The 23157-nt window shown below is 53.4% G+C and overlaps 2 protein-coding genes and 1 long non-coding RNA gene across 4 annotated transcripts in view; 2 read left to right on the forward strand and 1 right to left on the reverse strand.

The window, feature by feature from the left end:
• The first annotated feature begins 337 nt into the window (after positions 1-337).
• Positions 338-9557, forward strand: FKBP8 (FKBP prolyl isomerase 8). 2 transcript variants are annotated; one of them, XM_027038414.2, is made up of 9 exons: positions 338-460; positions 1834-2159; positions 4302-4471; positions 4659-4747; positions 5027-5244; positions 5905-6077; positions 7892-7969; positions 8477-8608; positions 9026-9557. In XM_027038414.2, exons 2-9 carry the CDS (start codon positions 1859-1861, stop codon positions 9110-9112), a joined length of 1248 nt encoding a protein of 415 aa, XP_026894215.1. In that variant the 5' UTR covers positions 338-460; positions 1834-1858; the 3' UTR covers positions 9113-9557. The 2 variants fall into 2 exon arrangements, with proteins under 2 accessions (XP_026894215.1, XP_026894214.1); XM_027038413.2 differs by having other exon boundaries at positions 339-460; positions 5024-5244.
• LOC128314915 (uncharacterized) lies at positions 7825-10576 on the reverse strand. The gene is made up of 3 exons (XR_008297197.1): positions 9552-10576; positions 8205-8289; positions 7825-8074 (listed from the first exon to the last, which is right to left on the reverse strand). It is a non-coding gene; the product is annotated as an uncharacterized LOC128314915 (long non-coding RNA).
• Positions 10577-19317: 8741 nt separating this feature from the next.
• ELL (elongation factor for RNA polymerase II) overlaps positions 19318-23157 on the forward strand; it is a 77001-nt gene continuing 73161 nt past the window's right edge. The window contains exon 1 of the mRNA XM_027038399.2: positions 19318-19481. Coding sequence (XP_026894200.1) covers positions 19347-19481 — 135 coding nt within the window. The 5' untranslated portion in view covers positions 19318-19346. The remainder of the gene's footprint in view (positions 19482-23157) is intronic.

Genomic DNA, 23157 nt, shown 5'->3' on the forward strand with positions numbered 1-23157 from the left:
ATCCCCCAAGGTGAGACTGCGCGGATGGGGGTGTTTATCCCCATTTTGCAGATGAGCAAGATGAAGCTCAGACGGGAGCAGATTCCCGCTAGGCAGCCCGGCGCGTATTGGCGACCAGACTTGGGTCTGTAGACCCTCCGCCTGCTACCCCCGCCCCTGCCCCCGCCCCGGCCCTCTTCCCCATCCTGGTTCTCGCCCCCGCCCCCGCCCCCGTCCGGGGTGGCGCGGCAGTCTCTGCCCCTTTAAGAACGCCCCGCGGAAACAAGCAGGAAGAGGGTGGTGCTTGCTCCCAAGACGGATGTGCGCTGGAGCCAATGGGTGCTGCAGTCGCAGCAGCGGCGACCAATGGGCGTGGTGGGGGCGGGGCCGGGCGCCCGAGCCTGGTTCCCGAGGCGCGGCAGCCGCGGCTGGGGGCGGGGAGGGGGGCGCAGGACCCCAGGCGGGGGTCCCGGAGCCGGAGGCACGTGTCCCGGGGCGCCGGCAGGGTTGCCCGGGCTGGGGGCGCTACCCAGGCCTGGGCTGGTCTGGGTGCTGGGGCGGCGGGGGCTGGGGCCGATGGGCGGGGCCAAAGGCCGCGGGGGGAGGCGAACCGGTTGCGGGGGGAGCGGAGGGTCGGAGTGCTAGAGGGGGCGCGGCCGAGCGGGGGCAACCGGGGGTGGGGACCGAATGGGGCTGAAGGGAGTGGGTGGGGGCGCCTGCTGCCAGAGAAGTGCAGGGCCTGGGCCCCCGAGGGGTGCGAGGGGTCGGGGGCCCCAGACTGGTGGCGTCAAAGAGGCATGAAGCGTTGGGGCCCTGGGTGGGAGGTTGACGAAGAACCAGGCCTGGGCCGGGGGCGTCTAGAGGGCGTAGAGTGTTATGCGATCCGGAGAGGGGCGTCTGGGGACATCAGGGTGTTTACGGGTCGACTGAGTGGCTGTGGGGGTAGCTGGCCCGGGCTGGGGGCGGTGGTTGGGGGAGGGCGGAGGGCGAGTTATGCGGGCGCAGGGGATTGTGGGGGTAGGGGCTGGGAGGGTCTCAGAATATGGGGCCAAAGACCGGAAGGAGCAGGCAGGTGAGGGTTAGGGAGAGGATGCTGTGGGTTAGAATGATGGCTAGGCTCTACCAGCTCCGAGCTTGGGGCCTGGGGGAAGGGGACAGTTGATGGCCCAAGGAAGAGGCTGTAGAATGCCACCGGGGTCTTGATCACTCTTGTAAAGGAGGCTACTTTGAGAATGGTCTGGAGGCTTGAGAAGAGGAGAAAAGGCTCCCAGGGAAGTTTGGGCCAGGGTCTTTGGTGTTGGGGGAGTGGTATTAGGTTCAGGTTATGGAAAGAGAAGGCTTGGGATTTCTAGGTGGCTCCCCATAGGAGAAGGGGCAGCTGAAGGTAGGGAGCCCTGGTGAAGACTCAATTCCCTTTGGGCTCTAAAAATAGACTTCCTGAGACTTTAGTCGCCCTAAAAAAATCCCAGCACCCCCTTTGGGCATTTAATCAGATAAGTCCCAGGTTCAAATTCTGCCCCTGCAGTTGCCTTGCTCTGTGACCTTGGGTAAATGACTTTGCCCCTCTGGGCCTCAATTTCCTTTTCTGCAAAATATGGGGGAGGGGAATGTTTCCTACTTCTCTGGGTATTTATAAAGACTAAAAGATAATTAGCTGTAATAATAGCTAACATTGTTTGGGACTGATTGATGTCCAGGGCTTGGTGGTTCTTTCCCCACTAGTATAGATGAGGAAATTGAAGCCTGGAGCCCCTGAGTCACACAGCAAGTGTTTGGCAGCGTGGCGAATGGATGCAGAGGAGAATTTGAGGGGCTGGGTGGTGGGATTCTTACCCCATCCATTCCCCCCACCAGGGCCAATTCCCGTCCCCCCAGCAGCATGGCATCCTGTGCTGAGCCCTCTGCCGCGGGTCCTGAGCCCGCTGCCCCACCGCCTGCTGGGGTCCCACCACTTGAGGACTTCGAGGTGCTGGATGGGGTGGAAGACGCAGAGGGCGAGGAGGAGGAGGAGGAGGAGGAAGAGGAGGAAGATCTGAGTGAGCTGCCACCACTTGAAGACGTGGGGCAGCCTCCACTGGAGGAGGCTGAGCAGCCTGGGGCCCTGGCCCGAGAATTCCTGGCCGCCATGGAGCCTGAGCCCGAGCCCGCCCCAGCCCCTGATGAGTGGCTGGACATCCTGGGTAAGGAGCAGGGGTGGCTTGGGTTGACCCACAGGGCTTGGACAGCTCAGGTTCAGAAGTGACCTTGGCCTAGGCCCCCTTCTCCCCTGAGCCTCATTTTTCCTTCTCTGCTATGAAGTAGGTTTGAAATAAAACACGTAACCACGGTGATTGCCAGCCACAGGCAACTGGTTGAGATACTTCATGTTTAAGAATCCCTTTCGTTGTCACATGCACACACGCACATGCACCTGGTGTTATGTCCCTGTTTCCCAGAGCTGCTAACAGAGGCTCAGAGGGGCTGAGTCACCTGCCCGGAGCCACACAGCCAGCACACCAGGCGCTGGCAGCTCCCAACCCCCACTGCTTCTTTTTTTGGCATTTGTCTGGCAAGTGCCTGTCTCCTGAAAATGTGTCCATGGGTCAGATGGATCTGCGGAACGTCCCATTTTGTTCATGCTTCTGTCTGGCTCATAGCATGCATTAGCATTGTAGCTGCTCAGAGAAGTCCTGCAAGAAAGAAACTAGGGGAGCCCACCCATATGCCCCACCTCATGATAACAACTCTGGAAACTAGAAAACCTTTTGCTACTGGTACTGATATCTAGCGTTACTCAATAATGTCGGTGTCCGCTAATAAATACGTTAGTAAAACATCATTTTTACACTGTTGATACTAACGTTAAAATAAGAGTGTTAAGTAACACTGATACCGATAATACAGAATTGTCACTGATATTATCTTTATTGCTGATAAAAACATTGTTACTTCTAAAAATAACACCAGGTAATATTTACTGAGCACTGGTTCTGTGCCAGGCCTGTCCATCGTATTTTATCCTCACGACAACCCTGTGATGTAATTCCTACCATATCCCCATTTTGCAAATGGGGAAACTGAGGCTCAGAGAAGTGGCGGTGCTTGCCCAAGGTCACACAGCCCCCTTGGCCATATTAGAATTTGGGAAGCTCTTTACTGATAGTAAGAGCTGCCCTGCTGTCCTTCTGCACGCAAACCTGATTTTGTCCTTTTATATTTGAGCCAGCCACTTTCTGAGGTCAGTATTTGGGCTTCTATACAAGGAAACTGAGACCTTCAGAGGGTACTTGATTTCCCCAGAGTCTACCCCGATGAGAGGCAGTGCCTGCTTGTAACCCTTCCAGGACACCCACCATTAGTGCCCAGAAACTTCTAGACACAGGGATCCCTAGGGATCCCCTAGGTCATTGGTTCTGAGACTGGATGTAGGGTATGTACAAGTCAAGGAGCAGCACAGAAATTTGGAACATTCTAGAATATTGCAGAATATCAATCGATAACTTTCTTGTCCTTAACTTTTAGTCTAAGGTACATTTCGAGTTATGGTATATTCCAGACTGGTGGAATATTATGGGACGCAGATAAATGTCAGAATATGGGTGACTGTAGGGTAGTATCAGTATGACAAGGCCCCACAGGTGTAAGCCCTCGATTGCCTGTGGTTGTCTTGGGATGTCAGTGGGTGTCTTTATTGTGGTTTGTAAGGGTGCTCGGCCTCATGCCTGCTTAGTAGCTGTTGGCTGTGACCATTTGGCCATTCCTGTGATTGCTTGGGGCATGGAGAAAAACATGAGCTCTGGGGCCATCACAAGCACTTTTGTATATAGGCCCTCTGGCTCTGTTTAACTTTTAAATTTAGCGATGTGGCGCTTTGGTAGGAACACACGCCTGGTGTCACAGGCACTCTGCTAACCAAGCAAACTGCTCACTGGGTGTCTCCAGGGGTCCCCCTGACTACCTCATTTCATGGTGAGGTAAATTGAGGCCCAAATGTCAAGGGCTGGATTGGAACCAGGGGAGGAAGATGGGGGTGGCTCCAGAGTCTGGATATCCCTGCCAGCCTGACAATGCTGGGCAGGACAACTTTTCTCAGCCCTTTGCCCTGGATGAGTCTTAATTTTCTTAAGATGATGGTCACACAGGCCATTATCATCACCCCTCAAGTTAATCCTTTAATGCCCAGTGTCCAGCCAGGGACAGTTCCAGAGGCATGGGGTCACCTGCCCAGTAAGTGGCAGAGCAGCTGTTTGAGGCTCAGCTGAGTGCTGGGGGAGGGGTGCTCAGGGAGCAGGCACTCATCTAAGCCGCCTAGTGACAGGTTGTTTGTCCCTGGTCCCCGGCAGGCAATGGGCTGTTAAGGAAGAAGACGCTGGTCCCAGGCCCACCCGGCTCAAGTCGCCCAGCTAAAGGCCAGGTAGTCACTGTGCAGCTGCAGACTTCGCTGGAGAATGGCACTCGGGTGCAGGAAGAGCCAGAGCTGGTGTTCACACTGGGCGACTGCGATGTCATCCAGGTGGGAAGGGGCGAGGGGACTGGCAGCTGCCCTGGGGTTGAGTGGAGGAGGCAAGGTGGGATGGAGGGGAGGTGGTGGTGGCTGGCAGGGGCTGGGCTTGGGGGCCGGAAGATGGGGGGGCCAGAGCAAACATGGCATTGCTACTCTGCACCTGAGCCTGCCTGACCCCTTGCCCTTACACACCCAGGCCCTGGATCTCAGCGTTCCGCTCATGGATGTCGGGGAGACAGCTATGGTCACTGCTGATTCCAAGTACTGCTATGGCCCCCAGGGCAGGTGAGAACCTGTCACCAGCAGGGTCCCCGTGGGGGACCCCTTTGCCTGCCAATTTTATATAAAAGAAACAGACTTAGGGAAGGGAAGTTACTCTCCAAGTCAGGTAGCTCATGGGTGGTAAGTTACTTCCCTTTCGGTGTACTGAGGAGGGGGTGACAGTGGGGCCAGCTCCAAGACTTGAACCCTTTCCCCCCTGCTCCCTAGCTAAACCAGCATGTCTGAGGTTCATTCATAGTGGCCGCTGGGTCTGAGTGCTGCTCTTGCCCCATCCCCCAGCAGGAGCCCATACATCCCCCCCCACGCGGCCCTGTGCCTGGAAGTGACCCTGAAGACTGCCGTGGATGGACCCGACCTGGAAATGCTCACGGGGCAGGAGCGTGTGGCTCTGGCCAACCGGAAGCGGGAGTGTGGCAATGCCCACTACCAGCGGGCCGACTTCGTGTTGGCTGCCAATTCCTACGACCTCGCCATCAAGGCCATCACCTCTAGCGCCAAAGGTGACTGCCAGGTCAAATCTTGCCGTTCCCCTGCAGAGGCATCCACTAGTGTGCCAGAAACTTCCCTCTGCCACAGAGGGCCTCAGACTCTGAATGTTCTAGAATATTCCAGAGTATGGATAGATGTTCAGCTATTCCTAATCTTTAGGTTAGGGTCCACTCCGGAGTTGCAGCGTATCCCTGATCAGTGGAATGTTACAGACGCAGGTGTATGTAGGAATGTGGGTGGCTGTAGACCGTGTCAATCCATGTGCCCTGTGGTTAGGCCTTTGCGTTGCTTAGCCTCCATCTTACAGACTCCTTGATAGCGCCCTAAGGTTGGCGCTGGCCTTGGTGTATGTTAGAAATAGGGCAACTGAGACCAGAGGACTCATGGAACAGATGGCAGGGGCTGGGCTTGGGGGATCAGATGATGGAGGCCCCACCACTGGGAACTCAGAGCCCCCTTTCCCCGTCTCCTGTGACGGGGATACTCAGAGGCCCTCCCCACCCAGGCTCCTCTGCCATGAGGTACAGAAGGAGTGGGCCTTGGCCTGAGTCACACAGCATACGGGACGCATTTCCCCGAAGTAGAAGGCGGCCGTCGCTCCGCAGATGGGCAGTGGTGGGGGCCTGGCAGTGTGGTAACCACTGCCGTGGTTGAGCACCATCCTCCCACAGTGGACATGACATTCGAGGAGGAGGAGCAGCTCCTGCAGCTGAAGGTGAAATGTCTGAACAACCTGGCAGCCTCCCAGCTGAAGCTGGACCACTATCGTGCAGCGCTGCGCTCCTGCAGCCTCGTGCTTGAGCACCAGCCCGACAACATCAAGGCGCTCTTCCGCAAGGGCAAGGTGAGCTGTGGGCTGCAGATGGATGGACCGCCAGCCACGGGCAGATGGGCATAGGCTGCAGGTGGGCAGGCTGGTTCCCCCGCCCAGAACAGTGGGGCTGGTTCCAGACTCTGGATTTGAGACGGGCATAAGCATCAACCAGCCAAGCTCTCTGGGGTACAAGTGGGGAACCTGAGTCCTAGACAGGTGCTTTGGTATGGCCTGAATCCCAGTAATTCATTGACCGAGGCAAGACTTGAATCCTAGGTCCTATTATCCCTGACACTGCGGGGTAGCCTATTGGTGACTGCTCCTTGCATGTAATCCTCCATGGTTCCCATCTTTGTTGGAATAAAAGCCAAGTCCTCATTGCAGCCCTTGGGGCTCTGAGTCATCTGGTCCCCTGCCATCACCTTCTGCCTCTCCTCTTCATCCTGCTCAGCTTCCTCGCTGTTCCTGCCCAGGCCAGGTCTACTCCCACCCTAGTGACTTTGCACAGCCTATGCCCTCTGCCTGAGACATGCATACCCCAGATCCCCCCCTGCCCCCCCATGGGCCCCTCTCTGATTCCTTCAGGTCTTTGCTCTGATGTCATCTCCTCAGGAAGCTCTCCCGGCCACACACCCCTGCCCCCCTGCCCTGTCTTCATGTTTTCCATGTTGTCGTCAGCATTGACAGGTGTCATCATGGCTGTTACCTCCCTTACGAGAAGCTGGAGATTTTGTCTGGCTCACTTGGTGTGAGATCTCTAGCCCTGCAAACAGGGCCAGGTACACAGGGGGTACCCAGTAAGTGCTGTGGAATGTAGGGTTGAATTTGGCCTGTGAAGATTTGACCGTAATTGCTTTCGCCCCCATTTTTGTTGATCCTTGCCCTTGTGTGTGTGTGTATGTATGTATGTATGTATGTATGTATGTATGTGTGTGTGTCTGTGCGTGTGTGTCTGTGCGTATGTGTCTGTGCGTATGTGTGTGTTGACAGGGAGTTCAGCACCTTTTATCAGTGAATGGAGGAAATTGAGACACAAGCAAATGGTGGATCACCCAGCCTGTTTATGAGAGGCATGAACAGGGTCTTTCTCCACCCAGCATTTTTAAAGCACTTGTGTGTAGAGTTCTGTGTAGAAACTTGGGAAGGAAATGCTGCCCCTATTTTCCAAAGGTTTATAATCCTCTTGGGGGCAGTGGGATTGTCTGCTAATGTGGTCTCATGCATGTTTGTATCTGCTGGTTGTAGTGACAGAAACGTTCTCAAACTGATTCAAGCAAGAGGAGGAATTAATAGCTTGTGGAACTGCCAGGGTGCTTGGCTTCAGGCATGGCTGGATCCAGGCATTAGCAATGTTGTGAGGATGCTGTGCCTGTCTGCTACGGGTTTCCCTCTCAACGTGACCGAGATGCTGCTTCTTACCCCCTCAAAAGACCAAGGCTTCCATCCTCCCCACTTAGCATCTGGTCTCTGAGTGACACCAGCATTGTTCAGGCTGGATCTCATTGGCTGGCTCTGAATCATCCACTGTAGCCAAAGCTTTGGAAACATTCACCTGGCTTCTTGAACCAGCCAGGGTGGCGAGGGAGGAGGTGAGGCCACACCCAGGTCTCCTGCAGAGGCCGAGACTGACATGTAGGGGTGGGAGCAGATTGGGATGACACCGCCTAGTGGGGCACTCGTGTAGTCTGAGGGCTCGGGAGTGAAGGTGGCTGGAACCCTGGGGTGGTTGTTGGTGATAGATTTGGACTAGTCAGGGTGGCCAGGAGCCTGGCAGGGCTGGGTCTTTTGAAGAAGACCACGGTCCGTTGTGGTTCTGGAGTGATGTCATCCATTTCCTCCCACAGGTGCTGGCCCAGCAAGGGGAGTACAGTGAGGCCATCCCCATTCTGAGGGCAGCCCTGAAGCTGGAACCTTCCAACAAGGTGAGCAGACAGGAGATGCCCTTGGGACTTGTCCTGCCAGCCTGTCTGGGAAGTCATCCTGGAGTCTTCTTGTTCTTGCTGTGGTTTTCCCTATGGTGTTCCAGCCTGGGGAGTGACAGGGGATCGGTGGCTGAAGAGCCACAGCCAGCTGGCTGAGACCGTCCCGGCTCCTGCATAGGTGGTCTGGGCTCAGCCCTCCCCCATGGGGATCCCAGAGGCCAAGGGTGCCACTAACCGGGGCCGTGTCAATGTCTTCAGCTTTTCTCCTGGAATCTTCCTCTCTCCTGGCCACCTTGTGCTCTGCCTCCTCCCCTGGTTACCTAGGGGGATAGAGATGCCGGCCCCTACTTTGCTGAGGCCCAGAGAGGGGCAGGTGGAACTTCCATGTCCCAGTGGACCCAGTCCAAAGTGACCAGGGGCCACAGAAAGGCAGAGCATCAGAGACGATGGTCCAGTTAGATGGTCAGGTTGCATGTTCTTAGCCCAATTGACACCCACCTCTTGCAGACGATCCACGCAGAGCTCTCGAAACTGGTGAAGAAGCACGCAGCCCAGCGGAGCACAGAGACCGCCCTGTACCGGAAAATGCTGGGCAACCCCAGCCGGCTGCCTGCCAAGTGTCCTGGCAAGGGTGCCTGGGTGAGCTGGGGCTGGCAGGCACAGGGATGCTCCCAGAGGAGGGGTAGGGGCTAAGGGTGGGGCACACCACGCAGAAGGAGTTTCTTCATTTTGCAAGCATTGATGTCCTTGTCAACCGGGCTGGACCATGCTGGAGACACAGAGAAGCCCCAGCCCTGTGTGGCCAGGGCTGGAGCAGGAGATGGAACACAATTTCGAGGGCTCAGGGCAGGGAATGATAGCTCTTCCAGAGGGGAAGGGGTAGTGTTCTAGGACAGGGGAGTTTCGATGCTTGAGTAGGAGTTTGCCAGAAGGCAGGAAAGGCATTGTCCAGCAATGGTTTGCTGGGAGGCCTCTTTCGGCCACGTTGGTAGGTGAAGACCAGGGTATCTGTCTTGACCACCCTCCGGCCTTCTCTTCCCTCCCCTTTATCCACAGTCCATCCCATGGAAGTGGCTGTTTGGGGCGACTGCTGTTGCCCTGGGGGGCGTGGCTCTCTCTGTGGTCATCGCTGCCAGGAACTGACCACCCAGGTGGCCACCACCCCTTCGCACACCGTGGACCCCACCCCGCGCTCCCTGACTTCCCCAGGCTCCCTGTCAACTGCCCTGTCTGATCTAGCCCCCTCCTCTGGGGCGGGAGCAGTGAGGTTTGGGGGCCACGTGGCCCTAGTGAGCCAGGAGGGACTATGGCCCTATAGGAGGAAATTGAGGCAGGGCCCGGGCTCCATATCCAGCCCGGGGGGAGGGGGCCCTCATTCCTCCAGACCCAATTTCCACTCCCACCCCCACCCCCTTGGGTTTGGTCTCAGCAGAGGCCGGCTTCAGTTTCTCCTTCCCAACAGGCCTGGGGGCAGCCCTTTCCTGACCCAGTCCCTCTCCAAGCACCACCACCCACCCACCCCGCCTGCTGCCCTCTGTCCAGGTTCTCCCTCCTACCCCTTCTGTGAAATAAAGCCTCCTACCCCGCACTCTGCTGGCTCCAGTACCTTCTTCCGCTGTCACTTGGGGCGGGGCCAGAGACAGCCTTTGTCACATCCAGGGTCATGCAGGACTAGAGCGGGGGGTGTCTCCTCTCAGACCACAGCAGACCTGCTTTACACAGGGGGAAATGGAGGCCTGGAGAAGTGGGGCAATGTGTTCAGGGTACCCAGCTGGACTCCGCAGGAGTTCACACCCAGCTGTGCTGGTTACCCCACTGCTGTCCTCTCTGTTGCCCCATCTGAAGATGGGGATCCTGGCAGGATCTAACTGGGTGCTGGGCTGAGACTTCAGTGGCCACAGGGGTCTGGCTGTGCTGCACGCTGACAGCCCCGTGTCTGGGTAGCAGCGTGGCCAGTGCAGAGGCCCTGGAGCAGGGGTGAGCCTGATGTGTTCAAGGTTGAGCAGAGTGTGTGGTCAGCAGAACTGGACCCTGCAGGGCCTCAGGGACTATGGAGAGAGGTTGGGGTTGATTCCAGGAGCTCCTCTTGGTTTTGTTTAGTTTTTCTCCCAATCTGAGGCTGTAGGATCATCTCCTTTAAATGCTGTGTGCCATCACAGCCAGAACAGGTAGAGCCAGTGTTCAGGCCTCTGTCAGTGCAGCACCTGAGACCCTTCTCAAGGCTTCATCCTGCCTCCAGGAAAGGAGATCTCTGGGAATAGATCACCGTTAAGGATCTGTCCTGCACCTGTCCCCTTGCAGCCCAGGAGGGAAAGCCATTGGCCACAGCCACTCAGCAGAAGGTAGCAATCAGGCCTTGAACTTGCCTGCACCAGGCCCTTGCTCTATAAGCCTGTGGACACAGATCTGTGGACACCGATCTGTTGGTGGCTTGAACCCTCCTTTCCGCCATTCAGCCCCCTTAGGCTTCTACTTTGTACTCAGACAGGAGGGGGGCTCTGTGAGTGGTGCTGGGGTAAGGGCTGTGGGTTGGCCAGGCTCGGGGGACTGGAGTCCCAGGTAGGACACCCCCCCTTTTCTCAGACTTGCTGACCTCAGGCTGGGAAGCTGGCCTGAGGGGTGGCCAGTGGGATGGTGGGCTGGCTAGGGTGACTTCCTGGCCGAGGTTGTGAGAGTAACCACTGCCATCATTCCCAAGTGGCGATCATGTCTGTCATGGCACTTGTCCACCGGGTACCCACGGCGGCCTCATGCTGTGTCCATTTTTCGCACATTCTGGAGGCAAGTTCTTTGTCAGGTAGTATATTGTGCATATTTTCCCCATTCTGTGGCTCACTTTTCATTTTCTTAGAGCAGATATTTTTAATAAAGTCCAATTTATCAGCTTTTTCTACCTTTCTGTGTGCTTTTTGTCAATATTTGCTAAATCTAGTTTGTAGGGATTTTTTTAGGCTTTTTTTTTTTTTCTGTTTAACGTCTATTTATTTATTTTGAGAGAGAGAGAATCCCAAGCAGGCTCTGTCCTGTCAGCACAAAGCCCAGCGTGGGGCTTGATCTCACGAACTGTGAGATCATGACCTAAGCTGAAATTAAGAGTCGGATGTTTAACTGACCGAGCTACTCAGGCGCTCCTAGGCTTTTAAATGGTTTATGGCTTCAACTTTTCTATGGAGACTACAATTCACTTTCAGTGAACATTCGTATATAGTGTAAGGTTGGAGTTAAGGTTCATTTTTTCCCCTATAGCTATCCAGTTGTTCCAGAAACATCTGTGGGGAAGACCTTCTCTTCCCTAGTGAGTTACTGCGGCAGCTTTGTAAAAAATCATTTGACCACACACGCGAGTCTTCTGGCCCCTACTCCATGCTGAGGGTCTCTGTGTCCTCTTTGTGGGTCCCACACTGGGTCCCATGCTGTCTTGAAGACTAGTTTTTTAGTAACAGTGGAGTCCGGCTGAGTGTGTCTTCTCCCTTTGCTCCAAGGATTTTGTGGTTGTGCCCATTATTAGCTGAGCAGATTGAGGCTCAGAAAAGAGTCAGCTCCTGTCCAGGGTCCCATCACCCAAGAAACAATAGGCGGGATTAGGCCCAGGTCAGCCTGCCTCCAGAGCCCATGCTCTGACCCCCAGCCAATTCTACACCTCTCTGCAAGTTATGGCCAGAAATGAGAGAGGCTTTGAATGCCATCGCCAGAAGTGTGACGTTTAGAATATTCATTCCTTTGGTCATTTTAGCCTCAATTGTGTGAATGGGGTGGGCGGGGTAGGGTGTCCAGGACGAGGGGCATTGAAGTGTCCCTGAAGACACAGGAGTCCTTTAGCAGGCATAAAGAGTGCTCCCAGGACTGGCATGGCATGTGCAAAGGTGTGCCGGCTGGGCAGTACATGATACATTCAGAGGACAGCTAGGATGGATATTCTTTCATATGAAAACAGGTATCAGTGCCTCCTGTGTACTTGGTCCTAGGCAATGACTCAGCCTTGCCTTGGCCTTGAAGGGTACAGCTCACAGTGGGCTGTGAATTGGAAGTGAGCATGATAGAATGAGCTGTGTGTGTGTGTGTGTGTGTGTGTGTATGGGGGGCGGGGGGAGAGGGAGGCACTCACATCTCCTGAGCACTTTGAGGAAGCATCCTTTGCATGCCTCCATCTCATGTCGTCCTTAAAGGACGAGCTCCTGGGACGTGGGTGAGGGCTGGCTGGAGTCACCCAGCGTGGTACCATTAGGTCCCTGAATGCCTGTCCTCTGTTTTTCCTCCTGGTGGAACTCACCTTCACTCCTTTCCATGCAGATAGGGCTGGTTCCCCACCAGCCTTCAGGGATGGATCTGCAACCCAGGCCTGGCCAATCAGAGCGTTCTAGCACCCTGGCCACAGTGATTGGCTCCACGCTGTGACCCACAACGAGCCAATCAAAGCCTTCCCTGAAACTTCTGGACCCAGAGGAAGTAGATACTCTTCTACTCTAGAGGATGCTGAGTTGGGGCTGATGGCCTGGTACTGCTGTGGTTATCTTTGTCTCTATGAAGAGGGTCCTGAGAGTGAAGGCCATCCAGAGAGCAGAGCTGAGAGAGAGAGACTGAGTCACGGTGATCCTATTCAGCTCCTGGAGCTAGCTGTGCCCCGCCCCAGGTCTATCATTTCTTCACTCTTTTGAGCCAATAATTGTTTTTGCCTGAGTCAGCCTGGATTTTCTGTTGCATGTGGGCATTTAGAGGAGGGAAGTCTGCTGGGCTGTATCACTTTTGTTCTGTGGCCTGTTGTGTCCTCCTCAGGGAGCCTCCCTGACTGGGCAGAGGACAGAAAGGAGTAATCATAAATGCTTGTGGACAGATGGATGGGTGAAAGGAAGAAAATTAGCATGGAGGGGATCGGCTGTGGCGCCATCAGAGTCACCTAAGCATGAAAGTGTTTTAACTGACTTTGAACATTTTCCAGAAGGTATAGCCAGCACACAGGCCACCTTTGAGGAAGAGTCTGCATGGTCATCACTATAAACTCTTTCCAGATAATGTTAGGCCATACCTTCTTCATTGCTCACGGTGAGGATAATACAGCTGATCCATGAAGCAAAATGGTGGTTTGGGGACACTTGGAGCCCCACCTGATACAGATCAGTAAAGAAGTAACTCAGCAGACCTAGGCTGTCCAAACCCTGCACGTTCCCAAGAAAGGACTGGCCCTCGGTCTGCTCCTGGCAGGTCACATCTACGTCTAAGTTCTTGGGATGTCCTGACCGATAAAAGTGTCTGTTTATTTAAGACCTTGGGCCACACCAGAGAGTCTATGCTAATAATATACTTTAGGGTGGGGCTTTTAACCAAATGGTATCAACTTGACCTCTGGAGGGGCTGGAGACTGAGGTCAAGCACATGGGTGGTCAGCCTTCCTCCCCAGTAGAAACTCTGGATAATGAGGCTCGGGTGAGCTTCCCTGGTTGGCAGTACTGTGTGTGTGTGTTGTCACAAAGGTTGTGACAGGTCTGCACCTGGATGCTTGTGCCTGGTTTCTCCAGGGCTCTGCCTCACGCATTCTTCTCCTTGAGGACTTTAGACAGTCCTTTCACTGTGATCAACCATAGCCATGAACAGAACAGCTTTTCTGAGTTCTGTGGGTCCTTCTAGTCAATCATCAAACCTGAGCATAGTCTTGGGGATCCCCAACAACAGATGTCTTTACTGCCTGTCCCAAGAAGGACTGTTAGCCTCCCCGATGCACAGATGAGGCCTGAGGGCCTACAAGCTAGACTTGCTGGCTCTGAGATGCCCAGCTGAGGGGGCAGTGAAACAGGCTTTGGACCCTGAGGCTGCATGCTGGCTGCCCCACCACGTAGAGGGGCTCTCTCCAAAGTGAGTTCCCTAATGAGTCCGTGCATTATGTCTGCTGCAAAGTAGTATGTTTCAGAATCCCTGAGGCTCATTTGCTGACTGAACAACTGAGTTTGTAGGAGGCTGTGGGACAGGTGTGCAGAGATGTGGCTCCTAGGGCTATGGGCTGCAGAAGTTTTAAGGTGTTCCCGAGATTTCTTATTCTATATCATCCCAGGACTAGAAGTGGGACAGATCTCATTCCTGTGATTATGTTATTGGGCCAACTGACTTTAAGACATGGGGATAATTTGAGTGGGCCTGACTCACTGGCTGCAGACGAGGAAATCAGAGGGATTTGAACCATGAGAGGGGTTCAGCATTCAACACTCAGAATTCTCCCTCTCAATAGAGGGAGGCTTTCTCTTACTGAGATGGAGGAGGCCATGTGGCTAGCACCTGAGAGTGGCCCCCAGCTGACAGAAAGGAAATGGGGACTATAGTCCTACAACCACCAGGAAATGAGTTCTGCCAACAGACTCAAGAAGCTTGGATATGGATCCTTCTCCAGTTGAGCCTCGGGATGAGGATGCAGTCCAGCCAACACCTCCATTGCAGCTTCATGAGACCTTGAGCAGAGGACCAGTTAAAACATATCACTCCCAGGCACTGTGAGATAATTTCTGACTCCCAGGCACTGTGAGATAATAAATGTTTATTGTTTTAAGCCACTAAGTTTGAAGTATTTTGTTATATAGCAGTATATAACTAATACATATATTAGTAATAGCTATTAGCAATAGCTGACTAATAGTGGGTGTTCATCCCAGTGTGGTTTAAAAAAAATTTTTTTTAACGTTTATTTTATTTTTGAGACAGAGAGAGACAGAGCATGAACGGGGGAGGGTCAGAGAGAGAGGGAGACACAGAATCTGAAACAGGCTCCAGGCTCTGAGTGGTCAGCACAGAGTCCGACACACGGCTTGAACTCACGGACCGCGAGATCGTGACCTGAGCCGAAGTCGGCCGCTTAACCGACTGAGCCACCCAGGCGCCCCCCAGTGTGGTTTAAAAACACATAAACTGCAAACAACCTAAAGATGTGACAGAAAGGGATTATATAGGTAAACTGTTGTAAACTCATTAATAATGATTTCCAGGGGTGCCTGGGTGGCTCAGTCAGTTAAGCGTATGACTTTTGGCTCAGGTCTTAATCTCGCGGTTCGTGAGTTCAAGACCCTGCATTGGGCTCTGGGCTGACAGCTCAGAGCCTGGAGCCTGCTTCAGATTCTGTGTCTCCCTCTCTCTCTGCCCCTCCCTCCCTTTTTCTCTCTCAGAACTAAACATTAAAAAAAATACTAATAATTACTTCCATGATGATGCTATTTGCCATTGGTCCAGGGCCCGGCTTTTGTGTAAATGCCATTATTATCCCTGTTTTACGATGTGAGCACACTGAGAAGGGTAAGACATGTCCAAAGCCATATAGGGGATGAGGAGCAGACTAGAGTCACTGTTCCCATCATAGAGCTAGACCTTCTGCAATGAGCTGGCCAGGTGGAGTGCACACCCAGGGGCCATCCCATTGGACCAACCAGCTTCAAATTCCTGGGGTAAAGTAGTTTTTGTTTTTTTTTAATAAAAGATTTTTAATGTTTATTTATTTTTGAAAGAGAAAGATCGAGTGTGAGTGGGGAAGGGGCAGAGGGAGAGGGAGACACGGAATCTGAAGCAGGCTCCAGGCTCTGAGCTGTCAGCACAGAGCCTGATGCTGGGCTCAAACTCGTGAACTGTGCGATCATGACCCGAGCCAAAGTCAGACGCTTAACCAACTGAGCCTCCCAGGCACCCCTGGGTGACGTAGTTCTTAGAGATTTTGGAGAGCATGCCAATGGCTGATGGTTCCTCCATTATTGTTCCTGGGGTTCCATTGGGAGCCACTGGAGCATTAAGGGTAAAGCGGAGAAATGCTTGGTGCTAAGCAGCACAGCCCATGGTTGCTGTGTTCTTAACTCTCTTGACTTCTCCAAGTCTTGGTTTCCTCATCTGGCAGATGAGTCCAAACCACTGTATTCACTCCCAAAGGCAGTCGTGGATGCCAAGCACAGAACCTGGTGTATTTTAAGCACTCAATAGTCCTACTGTTGTCTATTTCTCAGATAAATCCACAGAGGCTCAGAAAGGGGTCATGCCTTTCCCACTGTCACACAGGGAGCTGGTCAGCCTTCAAAGCTGGCTCCTCCTGCGTTCTCCATTCAGCAGTCCACCTGTCTCTACCCTCCCCATCCTCTACTCTAACCACTCCTCACCTGCCTTATTCCTGCCCTTCCATGATCCCTCTAGGCAGTGAGCCCTGCCTACTCCAATATTTACCTGGCCCAGCTCCTGGATAAACAGCTGGGCACAGACAGTGGGCAGAGGGGTCAGTGTGTGTGAGCAAGTGCTGGCATCTTCCCTGTAGGATGGACTGACCCCAGGTGAAGGGTAGAGGATTCCAGAGTTTTAACCCTTAAGCCTTAGGCAGGCTGCAGTTGGAATCTCTGTGGCAGCATGTGAAAACTTTCTGAGCCTTATTCTCATCTACAAAACTGGCTGGTAGTTGTGTTGTGAGAATTAAATGAGATCATTTATTCATTCAACACTCATTTCCTGAGCAGCTACTCCATGCTAGGCCCTGGGCTGAGGGTGTTCAATGAAGAAATATAGAGAAAGGGACCCAGGTTTTAGAGGCAGGGTGAAGGGTAATCAAGGGGGCTCTGGGTCAGAAAGATCTTAAGTTCAAGTTCTAGCCAGCCCACTCATTGGCAGGGCCAATACCCTTGAGTGCTTGCCTCATGCCTCTGAGCCTTAGTTTCTCCATTTGTAAATGGAGATGTTAATGGCAGTTATGGGAAAAGGTTTCAAGGAGTCTAGCATGGCCTTGGGGTCAGCAGTTCATGATCAGATGATAGTGCCAACTTGGCAGCGGTGGGCAGATCTAAGGAGATCACCTGAGTAGAGATAGACAGAAGGCCCCTGAACTTCACCTTCCTCTCTCACCTTAGAATCTTCATCCTATGACTACTGTCTGTAATTAGATTGAAGGGAAAAAGAAAACAAATCAAGAACTTTCCATAGGTTAGGATACCCAGGAGCCCAGGAGAAGCTTGCCTGGACAAGCCAGACCTGGTCTCCAGCCTCAGTTTCCCCACCTGTAAAATGAGAGATTGATAAAATTGCAGTTCCTGTGAAAAAACAGTCTGGCAGGTCCTTGAAAGGTTAAACAATTACCATAGAACCTAATAACTTCACTCTTAGGTTTAGACCCAAGAGAGGGGGAAATATTTGTCCACACAAAAGCTTGTACATTGAGTGTTCACAGCAGCACTATTTATAATAGTCAAATGGTGGAAACAACCTAAATGTCCATCAGTGGATGAATGAGTAAACAAAATGTGGTCCATCCACACAATGGAATATTAGTCATAAAAGTGAATGAATTATTGATACATGCTACAACGGGACCAGCCTTGAATATATTAACCTTGAAAACGAAACAGCCAGTTATTTCACCAATGAAATGGGTTTATTCAGGAATAGCAGAGGAATTGCAACTCAGGACATGCAAGCTAGGGTATCGGTAAAACCAAACAAAAGAGATGAAAAATTACCTCCTAGAGAAAAGAGAGGAAGTTGGGAGGGGCTGCCTTGAAGGAAAGTCCATTGGAGGAAAGTCAAGGTAGTGAGTTTCTCATTGGGTGAGTTGTGGCAGTGTCTTATTGGCTGGGCTATTGCTGGGTGAGGAGAAAATCATCCTCTGTCCTGCTGGGGTATAGTAAAGTAGACGTCTTCCTGTTGGGGTCTGCAATTAACAATGAGTCAGTAGGGCACAGAGCTCCTTCTTCTGACCTCCTGACTCTATTTTAAATGAGGTTGCCTTCATTCACTTTCACAAAAACATCATGCTGAGTCTTTCACTGAGTGCCAGTCACAGAAGGTCACATATGGTATGATTCCATTGATATGAAATGTTCAGAATAAGTAAAACCATAGACACAGAAAGTAGGTTACTGGTTGCAGGGGCTGGGAAGGGGGGATGGGGAGTGACTAGTGGGTAGGGGTTTTCTTTTATAAAGATTTTAATTTGGGGGGCACCTGGGTGGCTCAGTTGGTTAAGCATCTGACTCAATTCTGGCTCAGGTCATGATCTCATTGTTCATGGGTTCCAGCCCTGTGTCCTGCTTCGCACTGGATGTGGAACCTGCTTAGGATTCCCCCTCTCCCCCTCTTTCTGCTCCTCCTCCCCTCAAAAAATTAATTGAAATATTTTATTTATTTTTAAATGTTTTTTTTATTTTTGAGAGAGAGATCACGAGCGGGGAAGGTCCAGAGAGAGAGGGGAACAGAGGACCGGAAGCAGTTTCCGTGATGAACCGCACACTTCATGGGCTGAGCCAGCCAGGTGCCTGGTGTACGGGTTTTCTTTAGAGATGATGAAAATTTCCCCAGATGAGATAATTGTGGCTGCACAGCATTGTGAATGTATTAAACGCCACTGAATAGCACACTTTAAATGGGTTAATCTTATGATATATAAAATGTTTTTTTATGTTAACCTTTTTTAATGTTTATTTTTGAGAGAGAGAGAGAGAGAGACGGTGTGAGCAGAAGAGGGGCAGAGAGAGAAGCAGGCTCCAGGCTCTGAGCTGTCAGCACAGAGACCGGTGCGGAGCTGGAACTTACGAACCTTGAGATCATGACGTGAGCCAAAGTCCAAGGCTTAACCTACTGAGCCATCCAGGTGCCCCCATAAAGTGTTTTCTTAAAATGGGAAAGCTGCACAACCACCATATTTCAGGAACCTTGGGGATGTAGAATTTTATTCTAATAAAAGTCTACTTTTATCATGAGCAAAATTTCCTGCTTCCCCATCACCCCCAATTCCCTAACAGCCCGGGCCAGGGAATCCCATCTACTTACCTTAAGGGAAGCCCCACTAGCCCAACCCAGCGTCCAACGCGCGCTCGGTTTGCATAGTCACGCCCATTCACCGGGCCAATAGCCAGCCCCGCCCCCCACGTGTTTTGCACCGGCCCCGCCCCCTTCACGCACAGGCTACCGCTCTCAACAGAAACCAAAGGCGGTAGGTTTGGTGCGACTTCATAAATAATGCATCACGTCAGCGGCCAGTGAGGCGTGGCTTCGGCCGGCCTGGCTGAGTCAGGGCCATGAATAATGTATATTGAGGCGGGGCCTGGAGGGGTGCGCGTGTCGGGGCGGAGTCCGGGCACGGAAGTGACCCTCTCCGGGGTCTTGAGAGGTGGGGCCATCCACACTTCATGAATATACAGCACCTGGGGCGGTGACTGTGAGCTTCGCCAGGCCCACAGGGGGCGCGACCAGCTGCGTTCATGAATAATGCAGCAGTCGGCCGGCCGTGCAGAGGCTACTGTGGGCTTCGCTAGATCCAGAGGGGGTGTGGCCAGCCGCGTCTCATGAATAATGCAGCGCGTCAGCGGGCGGCGGGGCGGGGCGTGGCCCGCGCTCCGGCGCTGGAACCGGGAAGGGGGGGCGGGGGAGCGATGGTCGCAAGATGGCGGCGCTGAAGGAGGATCGGAGCTACGGGCTGTCCTGCGGGCGGGTGAGCGACGGCAGCAAGGTGTCTGTGTTCCACGTGAAGCTTACCGACAGTGCCCTGAGGGCCTTCGAGAGCTACCGCTCCAGCCAGGTGAGCGGCGTGGAGCCCGGCGCGGCCGTCGGAGAAGTCGAAGCGCAGGCCGGCCTCACGCGCCCCTCGCGGAGGCGTCCTGGCCTCGGGGCGCGGGGTCCGGCGTCCCGGGTGCTGTTCTCGGGTCCCTGGGCCGACAGGTCGCGGGGTGGGCACCTGTCCAGCTTGGAGCGCGGGGAACTGCGTTCCTTTACGGCGCTGGGAGGTGACACTGGCGGGCGGCCCGAGGCGGCCGAGGGACCCGGAGCTCGCGCGTCTGGTCCGGGGGTGGGGGTGGGCGACTAAGTCGGCACCCGGAGGCTCCAGAGCCTTTCCCGGCTCACCCAGCACCTGGGCAGGAACTGAGCTGTTCACCTGGCCGGAGGACAGGGTGGAGGGGAAGCTTGGGGCTTCTCCGTCTGGGTGCCAGGCAGGGTGGATCAGTGGGGCACCGCTGTCGGGGCACCTGTGGAGATCCTGTTCCGTTTGTGTGGGGAAGCTGTGTTTTCATTGGGAGGGCCGGCTTTGACACCAATGGAGCCCTTGGAATTGGGCTCACTGTTGGTTCTTGGGAAGGGGCGTTTGGGCAGAAACTGACAGCTTGTTTCCAACTCCCCTGCTCCTCGCAGGGGACCCTGCCTTACTGGACATTTTTAGAGAGTGGGAATATTTTGGGGGGAAGAAGGTGTGTATGTGGGGGGTCGCTGGCATGGTGCCTTTCCCAGGCTGGGAGCCCTTTGTGGGCACCTAGCTGCTGACTCTCAAACTTCTCAGGGGCTGATTTGGGCCCATCTGGGGAAGTTAGAGGCGTTTCACTTCTGCCACCTGGCTCAGTGTGCGTGGGTTGGGGGGAGGCTGCAGTGCACCCTCTTTCAGGCCCGATTTGGGGGCACATCTGGGACCCTGATCAGAAACTTGCTTCTTCCCATTTCTGTTTGCGTCATGGCGCCTTCCGTCTGTGTTGGGACAGAACTTGCAGGTGCCCGGAGTGGTCAGGACCTGAGGAGAAGTGGCTTGGGAGCCCTTTTCCTTGTTGCCTGGAAAGTGGGGACTTTGCAGTCATAAAGTGGCTGGGGAGGGGTCTGGTGTCCGGCTCGTGGAGGCCTTGCTCCATGTGTGCGTGTGTGTGTGTGTGTGTGTGTGTGTGTGTGTGTGTGTGTGTTTGTGTATACTGGGAATGGGGGGGCCGAGGGCGGGTGAGGAGAGAGACTAACTAGGAAGGAATGTGGCTTTCTTCCTGCCCCAGACTTGTTCAGCACCATTAGCTAAGCCGGGAATTTCTTGCCCTGTTAACGTTCCCACCACTTTCCTGGTTCCCACCACTTTCCTGGTGCCCACCCTTCCCGTGCTTCTTCCCACTTTTTTTTTTTTTTTTTTTTTGGGCAGTTTCCTTCCTGTCCTGGTGTCACAGTTTCCCATTCACAGAAGAGGTCTCTTTTTTTTAGAAGAGCGAGTTCTCCCCTTGTCAAAAGGATTCCTCAAGATGAGGCTAAGGTGCCCTTGCAGGTGAGGAGGAGGAGGTGGTGGGGACACTGTGTCCAGCTTAAGTCTCCTTTCCTTGTGGCATTCCAGTCTGGAGTCTTTTTCCCTAGGCAGTTCTGACTTGTCCTGCAGGAAGGCGGGCTTTCCTCGAAACAGCTGGGGGAGAGCTCATGAGTCATGTAAATAAGGTGAACTTGGTACCTGGTCACTTAAGAGCCCCGCCTTCCCTGCCATGCTACCCTTGCTTGATCTAGTTGTCCGGAAGGTCTGCCTATGTGTCCACCTCATGCTGTCATACTGCTATTTTTAATTTAGGGTGTTGGTTACATCCCCTAACTAAGCTGGATCTTCCTCATGTGAGGGTGAAGGTAACTACAGACTCCAGCTCATCCCCCTCGAAGCACAGCTTCGAAGCACACTGTGTATGACAGTGTTGATCTGCCAGGAGGGGCTCCCTCAAAGAACTTCTCCAAGCCAGTTGGGGCATCTAGGCCAGCTGGACTAAACTTTGAGGGTGACCCAAATTTGAGTTTTTCTCGGAAGCTGACTGATAATTTAAGTTACTTGGCAATTTCATATTTAATATTACTTGTTGGGCATTGTAGAGGATTGAGCTAAAATCAGGGCGGCTTGGGTGCTTTTGGGTGGTGGGCATGGGGACGGTGACTTGAAGAACTGGTCTGTGCGACCGGAGAAGTGTAGGGGTTACTAACAAAACCTCTTATGTGCAGTTGTCAATAGTGTCTGGAGTTTTCTATTCTGTAGCACTGTGGTTATTATATGGTTTGTCAATAGCAACTTGTGGAGAGGGTTTTTATTTTTACTTTTAATTGCAAAGAGACTTTCACAGACTCAGATGTGGCAGGGGACTGGAGAGGAAGTTACTGCGAAATTTTCTCTGTGGCCGAAGAGAGCCTGTAATCCTAGCTGTTGGAGGAGCCTGAGTATAGAAGTCCCCCATGGTTTCTCTCTCCAGAGGGGTGTGGAGTGTGAGCTGCCTTTGTGTAGACCTAGTGGCCAGTCTGGAATGTAGCAGAAGGTAATATACACAGCTGCCACCGTCTAGACTTAGGCTTCGTGAAGCTTCTTCTTGAATATAAAAACTCGAGTGAGTCCCGAGGCAGCTATGCCTGTAGATCTTCCATTTCACTGTGGGCTACTTCTGGGAGAGAAGAGGGCGGAGGTATAGATCCATCCTTCCAAGATAGCAACATGCACCTGCTTAGAGAAGTGTTCCCTGGCCACTCTGAGGAAGTGACCCTCCTTGGGGCACCTGCCTCAACCACCTGGGTATTTCTGTTGCTGGGTGACCTTCTCTCCTGGTTTATAAGCTCCTCGGTGGAGAGGAGCATATTGTCGTTAAGGAAAAATTGAGGACCCAGGGAGGGGCTCAAGATGCCTGAAGATTGTAGTCTGAGTTTGAATCTTGGTTCTACCCGCTTGAGGCCTTGGGCTAGTGAGTGACCCCTCCCAGTCAAGATTCCTCCCCTTTGGGGCTATGAGGATTCCGGTGCCTGATCCTCTCCCAGCTCTGGATCCTTCTTGTCCTCAGGACTGTGCATATTCCAGTATCTGACCCTTCCCAGCTCTGACTCTTTCTTCTTGCAGGGTTGCAAGGTCCTACTGCCCGACCCTTTTTTGAGCTCTGGATTCTTCTTCTCTTAGCTGGGAGGTTCCTAGTGTCTGGCCATGTCTGAGCTCTAGATCTTTCTCCTCAAGACTGTGAGGGTCCCAGTACCCAACCCCTCCCAGTTCCAGATCCTTCTGTCAGGGCTGTGAGGGTCCCAGTGCGCTGCCCTCTCTCAGCTCTGGCTCCTTCTTCTCTTAAGGCTGTGAGGATTCTTTTGACATGTGTGTGGCCGTCAGTGCAGCCCTAACACCCCCAACCCCCCTCCTCCCTGTTCTCAGCACTTGGTACTTGTACCCAGAGCTCGTTCCCACCTGGAGGTTTGAATAGACTTTGTGGGAGGCAGGGAGCCTGGGTTCCTGCATCCACCCAAATCTGATCGAGCAGCTGGTTTGCACAGGGCTACTGCTCAGGTGCTGTATGTTCAGAAGTGACCGAGATGGGCCTCTCGTGTTATGAGCTGACATTCTGGAGGCAGGAGGCATATAATAATGAACAAGACAGCACAGAAATGGGCACAAAGAACTTGACAGCCGCCAGCAGCAGGAAGGAAATAAAATGGGATGATGTGATGCTGTGGGGTGGTGT

Source organism: Acinonyx jubatus, chromosome A2 (genome assembly GCF_027475565.1).
Source record: "Acinonyx jubatus isolate Ajub_Pintada_27869175 chromosome A2, VMU_Ajub_asm_v1.0, whole genome shotgun sequence".
NCBI lineage: Eukaryota > Metazoa > Chordata > Mammalia > Carnivora > Felidae > Acinonyx > Acinonyx jubatus.